The following is a 7,500-nucleotide window of genomic DNA, read 5'->3' as shown; positions in this document are numbered from 1 at the left end:
AAATTTAAAAAATCATCTTTCATATACTTTGTAGTGCTTTTTCCAGTGGAAATGACTGATTTGGATTAAAGTCAGATTTGAAATCAATGTATGGAACCAAATACGAGAGCAGAGCCAAACTGAAATATAGTTATCATAATTTACACTTTTATTTTTCAACAAATATACTTAATGCATGGTACACATACTGGCTACTGTATAAGCTACAGCATATCATCATGGAGTCTTGGTGCAAAGCATATTTCTTGTGAGAATGTACCCAAAATTTACATTTAGAATGAAAAATTTCACTAAACGTCAGGATTTTTTTTTTTTTTTTATGTTGATGTAAAAATCTTTGGCCAGACTCATTTACATAAGATGTTATTACCAAATACCATATGTAAGTTTGTAACAAATGAAAATCCATGTAGGTTTATCTGGCAGAATACTTAAGCAGAATATCTTAAGCTACGTAAGCAGAATATCTGTTGGTGCTTATGCCCTTGCTCTACCAAGAAATAATGAGAGGCGGGCTCTAACCGCTGTTTGGTAGTTTCCTCATTCATGTACGAAAACCATAGGCTAACTCCAAATGGGATTTTGTTTTTTTCCCTGGAACAGCTAACTCTCTGTGCACAATGATGCACAGTTCAGTATGGTGCCAGGGGCTCCTGTTGTGAATAGGTTGAAAGCAAATAATAAGGGACCACTTTACCAAGCCTCATCCCACTGTTTGGTTTATTTGTAATTAAGGGTTACCATTGATATAATTACATCTTCAGCTGGTTCATTCGCCAATGGATCAGGACCATGTACAGTAGGGTGTTTCAATAATTGTCGATTTTCTAAAATTTGCTCGAATCCCGGGGGCAAGTTAAGAAATAGGCGCCTATGAATTTTCTGAGTTTGGAAATGTATTTTTTTATTAAAATCAAAGAATATCTCGCATTCTCTGTTTTCAATAGAAAGTTTTGATAAAATTATGATTTAGACACCGCTTCGAGCGCCAAATAACACCTCGTTTTCGGTTGTCGGTATAACTATTTCATTTTTAAAATACCTCAATATTATACTTTTCTTTAATATTTTTGCATCAAAATTATTTCTATTATAAATTTATATTATATAAAGTTCTGTAATTGCCATAAGACTAATTTTTCAATTAGTAGGCTTGACTTTACTTTGTGTTCACTCCCACCGAATCAGGCTTTGGTCGCCTAGAGCATGCTTTGGCTCTCGGACTTCTCACTTCGCTTAAATGATTTGAAGTAACATATTTTATTTAACAAGAGGATATAAAAGGAAAGGATTCTAGTAATGATTTTATTTGGAACATTATATATTGCATACAATATAATTTTCATTCTACTCCTTTGTTTACATTGCCATATCTCCGACTACGCCGTTCTCTAGTTTCTGTTACAACAACAATTCTGTTTATGTCTTCACATTTTTTCATGTCTCCAATCAGTCTTTCACAGTTTTGATTATGGCCAGGTATTAATGAACTTTTGGGTTTCCACTTATCGATTTCATGCATATCATAGGCCAAGTATGCAAACTTATTTTTGAATAGGGCTGGTGTGTATGGCCATTTTTCACGAATTCCTCTTTTCAAGATCTTTGCAACTTCATCGACGTAATCATGATCAACAGCCAAGGGAAGAAGTGTACCATCTGCATTATACAGATGTCTGTTGATGGACGAGAAGTAGCTGCTACGAAAGCCAAGTTCACTGCCAATCCTGGCATACCTCCTTGAGGTTTCAATAGCAGTTCTGAAAAGAGTCATTCCATTGCTGTTCACAGCAGAACGCCAGCATATGAAATGAACTTTTGCAAAATCAAAAATACTTCTGATTGTTCTTGGATTTTTTTTCAGTGCTTTCAGACACTTTATGGTGTTCTTTATTCCAATCTTGGATTTATTGGGCAAATCACCATCACAAACTCCTTCCAGCTTGGTCAATATGGTGTCAATGGTCAGGCAGATGTGTAGGAGGGAACCAAAAAATCCCAGCCACTTGGCACCAACTGGCAAAAGACATTTCTGCAATATCTTCAGTGTTGCATATAAATCAGACTTCTGCATTGTTGGTCTGCTTCCATTTCAGTCTGTTAAATTCCCGTCTTTGTGCCTGATAATCAACACTTCCGAGTGATCCATTGCTTCCTTGTACTTTTGAATCATACCAATCTATATCTTCCTTGAGGATTTCTCGGGGTTGTTTATTTGCCTTGAATGACACAATCACAGTTTTCGAGAATTTTGTCTTCAGTGTTACGTTTCTGATGGAGTCGTAGTACTCTTTCTTTATTTTCTTTATTTTTTCTTTCATATACCAAGGTGATATTGTCTTAATGTCGAATTTGCTATACAGCACAGCAATTTCCGCCTGCAACTTGGATAAAATCTGAGATTCCGTAATAGTCAAATTATTGCATGGCAAGCTATCTTTTGAGCATCCTTTTAGTGTCTGGTTACCATGTCTTTCTAAGTCACAGTATCGAGCAAGAATGTCACTCTTCGTCAGTGGTCTAGGTGGCAAAACATCAATGGTACCAAACTCTTTCAGTATACGTGTATCGGCACTGCGCAAACCACCACGTCGAAGTGCCATATTGCCACTGACGAGATCGTCACCACAATATAGGCGAGTGAGTAACGTGCATTATTAAAGTAGCACAAGTTTATATGGAAATGCATAGTGACTGGGAATCTTTACGGAAGTCCCTAGGAATCATTCGCAATGACCTAAGTTACCCTATGTTTGATTCTGCCATAATGTCGGATGAACCGAAATGCCCTTCTGTGGGTCATGCGGGTCACAGCCAAGCCGGCGGAGGCTGCCGCACCTCATCCCAGCGCCAGAAATGGTATTATACTTTAAAAATTGCGAATAGTAGATATTTTTTTATTTGTCTGATATTTTGCATGTCGTCATTTAAGCATAGTAGGCGCCTGTTTAGCAACTTGCTGAATGATTCTGAAAAAGTCGGATTTATTGAAACGCCCTAATGTACAGTTTAGTATTAATACTGATTTGATTTTTGATTGCAACATTGATTTTCAAGGGTCTCTGATATATAGTGGAAACTGTAAGAACTTAATTTGTGCAGTGTTGTTTTTCTTCTCAGTGTACAAATATGGTACCTGTATTTACAGTTATGCAGTATGTTTGAGTATTGTATATATTGACATCTTAATATACCCATAAATAGTATATTGTTTTTTTTTTTTTTCTTGTTTTAGATAATAAGAGATATGTATTTCCCTAGGGACTGAAAGACATCACTGAACTTCTCTTAGAAAATAAAGCTGATATCAACATGTGTGATACTTCAGGCAGAAATGCTCTTCATGTTCTCATGTTCAGTCAGTCACATGATGATGAGATCCAACCAATGCTCACCTTACTTCTCCAGAAAGGGATTGATGTGAATGTACAGTAAGTGCTTTCAATATAATCTTTAAGTGGTTTTTTATTTTAGTTATATAAGAGTGTAGAATTTCATTGATCTAGAATTATAAAATATGCAACTATGCAATCACAAAAACTAAACTAATTTTTTTATGTAAGTCAAGTCTGTGTGTGTACACATATATGCACACACACACAATTTTTTATGTAAGTCTGTGTGCACACATATATGCGCACACACACACACACACACACACACACACACACACACACACACACACACACACACACACACACACACACACACACACAACACACACACACACACACACACACATCCAGGGACACATGCACATGCATGCATATATCAGATGTCTTATTGTTTTGTTATGAACTACTGTTTCACTCTTAAAACAGGATGAATGATGGAACAACACCTTTGATGCTTGCTGTGCAGAGGAGATGGAAGCTGACAGTGGAGAAACTCTTAGACAACAGTGCTGATGTTAACATTGCAAAAACAGACGGAGTGTTAGCTCTTCATTTTGGGATTGAATTTTGTTCTGATGAAGCAAGCAAACCTTCAGAGGAAAATTTGTGAGTCTGACAGTATTTACATTTTCACTTTTTTGTCAGATTGGACATCTATATTTAGTTCATTTGAAAAAAAACATTGAACCATTCTCATTTTTATATTTTCAAGCTTTTGTTGAAGTTCCTTATCTTCAAATTCAAAAGAAAAAATGGTACATTTTTGGCACAGTTCTCATGCAATGTCACATAAATCTATTGCACATTCCTCAGTGATAAGACAGAGTATGGACTTTAATAGGACTTTTTTTTTCTTAATTGTTACCCCTAAAAAACACATTTTGGCAGCCTCACCATCACACACAGCCACTTTAAGGCTTCAATTTTTCATCTTTCATTAAAATCAGTTTTTATAGTTGATTTTTGTAAAAATATTTATGCACCAGAAACTGAGTTGTGTGCTGGTATGACTCATAGTAATCAACATCAGTGTGTTGAGGTTAAAAATATTCTCCTCTACAATAGAGAATGGAGAGGTAAAGGGGCGAATTTTAAGGGAGTAGCTTTGATGGGGTAATTTCCTCCCAGTTCTAGGTAGGGGGGGTTTGTAATGTGTGGGGAATTTGTTAAGGAAGTAACAGTTGTAAATCATGTGAAGAACATCTTAATGTGAAGCTCTCCACCAATCCCTTGCTCGTCGTTGTCTTGGGGGGCTTAAGAGACAGAGACTGAAGCCTAGTTTAGGGGGTCACCCCTGCCTTCTTCATCCCCTTCTGTCCACTTATCCTAATCGTTAACTCCTTTTTACCCTTTTCACCACAATACTTTATCCTAATGCTATATAACTGTTGAAGTCTGGCACGTTTATTTGTTTTAGCCATGAACCATTCTGGGAATCCACAACCATTGCCTTACAAAACAAAAAAACTTCCTTACCCGGGGGGCTTTGCCTCCAAGCCCCACACTATTGCTGTATTTTGAATTCGCTGATAATGTCCTTAGATGTTGACACAGAAGAAAATTTTCAATAAATAAATTAATGTGAAGCTAAGGAAAAACTACAGGTCGTTCTTGACTAATTTCTTAAAATTTACCTTTCTTTGTCATATTCTTCCCAGACTTGTAAATGCATTCATAATAGAAACAAAAAAGGTCATGTTTTATATATAAATGTATAATTTCAATGGATATACTAAATGCATTATATCATTTGTAGTATAGTAAAAGAGGTGGCATAGCTTGCAATTGCAAGGTCCTGGGTTCAAGCCCGGTCACCTCTCTCAGTTGACACAGCTGTGAATGAACACTGGTATGCTGATGTCAGCATGCTGGGGTCAATGTCGGGGCAGAAAGGAACTGGCCACCTTACTGCATCTTGTTGCAGATCAGTAATCATTATTTATGAACATGTCCCCTATGTCCACATGGATATGGGACCAATTTTGAGTATAGTAAAACAGTCAATTTTGTTGTGATACTTCTCCCTTCAAAAGTTTTGGGTAGCAAGTTGAGGGGAAGTTGCAGAGTAGAGGTTGAGCATTTGTCTAGAGTGCACTTGGTACATTTCTTGGTGCACATTATTATCTAGAAATGTAGTTTAGTGGTGTATAGTATCTTGCATTTTCAAGAGTTAGAGTGGCATAAGAATTTAGCTGGTGAGATTTTATCTAGAATTTAAGACGTTACTTAAATGAGAAAGGGATAAAGACATCATGCCACAATCAAGAAGGCACAGAGCTTACTAGACTAACCAAGTACTATGCTAATATTTGCTTTTATTTAGTGTATTTAGGACTGCCTGTTCTAAGATATTAGTATTAGTAAACAATTTGGCAGATAAATAATGTAGTTAATAATATATTTTTCAGATGTGAGGAAAGTCTAGCTGCTGTGTCAACTGAACAGCTCTGTATCATGAAGAAGATTTTGGACCTTACTGACAATACGCTTATCATACCAAAGTCGGCAGAAGCGATCAAGTACAGTCTTTACCACTTGGCAGTTGAATGGGACAAGTAAGTTTGCCCTGTTGGCAATGGCAATTTTCTGATGATAAGTCTTTATATTTCTGTACAAGTTAATCCTGCTCAATTTTGTACAAGTTCTGTCTGCATAACCACTGAGTAGACCAGTGGTTATTTTTTTTCCTTCGTCATCTTTTCATATGAGAAAGCACCTGTCACTGCTGACTTCTGGCATCTTACACAGGGTGTCCAGAGACTAACAAGAAGAGGTCCTGGAACTTTCAGGGCTGCTTTAAAGTCATGAGTAAATGTTTATGCAGGATAGCTCTGGCTGAAAGTATCCCAGATTTTTGAGTGGTTTGTTTTTTATCACTGATTTCTTTTAAATCTTGAAATCTTTTATCAAATGAAGAAAAGGCCAGGATCTTGGCCTGGAGGCTGTGAATGTACTTGTTAACCTGTTGGTTGGGGTGCCTAGGTGACTACATGTGGACCATAATTAAGGCATTAGGCTTACTCAAGTGGTGACTCCCAGGTGTGTGGCTTGTAGGCCTGGCCCACACAAGCACTTGTGTGTGCTGTCAGTACCCCTTGCCTCCTTTGCAAAGTTATAACCTCTTTCTCTGTGTAATTTGTTTTTACCTTTTTCCTATTTTCCAAGGTCTATATTTGTAATTTGATGTTGTATCAATATGGTAATAGGGTGTTTACCTTGCACAGACTCCATATTATCTCTTCAGGTTGTCTACAACTCTGCAATAATGGTAACAGTACATAACATTTTCTTATTTGTGTATTTTTTATATTTCCCTATTATTTAGTTATCTGTAATCTACCTAGCACCAGGAATTGTGGCAGGCAAGAATATGATCCTGAGCATTGGAAATAGTGTTCTCCAATAAGTTGGCACTCTTCCAATCATGGCTCAAAAATGGTACATTTCAAAATTGACCACCAGTGGAGATAATGCAAGAGCCCCTACATAACCCGTTACTGCCGGGCCGCGCGCGCGCGCGCACACACACACACACACACACACACACACACACACACACACACACACACACACACACACACACACACACACACACACACACACACACACACACACATACACACATACACACAGAATCGTACCTTTTTCTGTTAATTTGAAATAGTCAAGTTTGTTGTGCGCTTCCTCTCTAACTGATTTCTGGCCTTTCCATTGTCTCTGTCACTAAACCATCTGCATTTTTGTTACCTTAAGCCTGGTGACAGATTAAAGATACTTTAAGTAAAGATCATGCTATGGATTTAGATAAGAACATTAGAGGGCACAAAGGAAAATGGAAGCAAATAGTAAAATATCAGCAAAAGATTACTAAATTATATAGATACAGAAATTCAGATAAGCAATCAAGTTTTCATATTACAATCAATGAGTATTTATGTATGTGTGTGTGTGTGTGTAATTTGTCTCTTTTTTTCAGTAGCTATATTTAATGAATTTGATATTTATTAAAAGAAATGTAATCCAAAAGAACGTTCATATAAATGTTGTGAGTACTGATTAATTCCAATTTAATTTTGATAGATTCAACTGCCTGAAATTACTTCTA

At 36.7% G+C, this 7,500-nt stretch overlaps 1 protein-coding gene across 11 annotated transcripts in view; it reads left to right on the top strand.

Moving 5' to 3' along the window:
• Positions 1–7,500, top strand: part of LOC125039711 (ankyrin-3-like) — a 39,227-nt gene that overhangs the window by 21,367 nt on the left and 10,360 nt on the right. For all 11 annotated transcript variants that reach the window (XM_047633930.1, XM_047633926.1, XM_047633928.1 and 8 more), the window contains exons 6-9: positions 3,262–3,431; positions 3,822–4,001; positions 5,804–5,950; positions 7,476–7,500. The exon at positions 7,476–7,500 is cut by the window's right edge. In XM_047633930.1, coding sequence (XP_047489886.1) covers positions 3,262–3,431; positions 3,822–4,001; positions 5,804–5,950; positions 7,476–7,500 — 522 coding nt within the window. The remainder of the gene's footprint in view (positions 1–3,261; positions 3,432–3,821; positions 4,002–5,803; positions 5,951–7,475) is intronic.

This window comes from Penaeus chinensis, chromosome 27, assembly GCF_019202785.1.
Source record: "Penaeus chinensis breed Huanghai No. 1 chromosome 27, ASM1920278v2, whole genome shotgun sequence".
Taxonomy (NCBI): Eukaryota; Metazoa; Arthropoda; class Malacostraca; order Decapoda; family Penaeidae; genus Penaeus; species Penaeus chinensis.
This window is presented reverse-complemented; position numbering and strand designations above follow the sequence as displayed.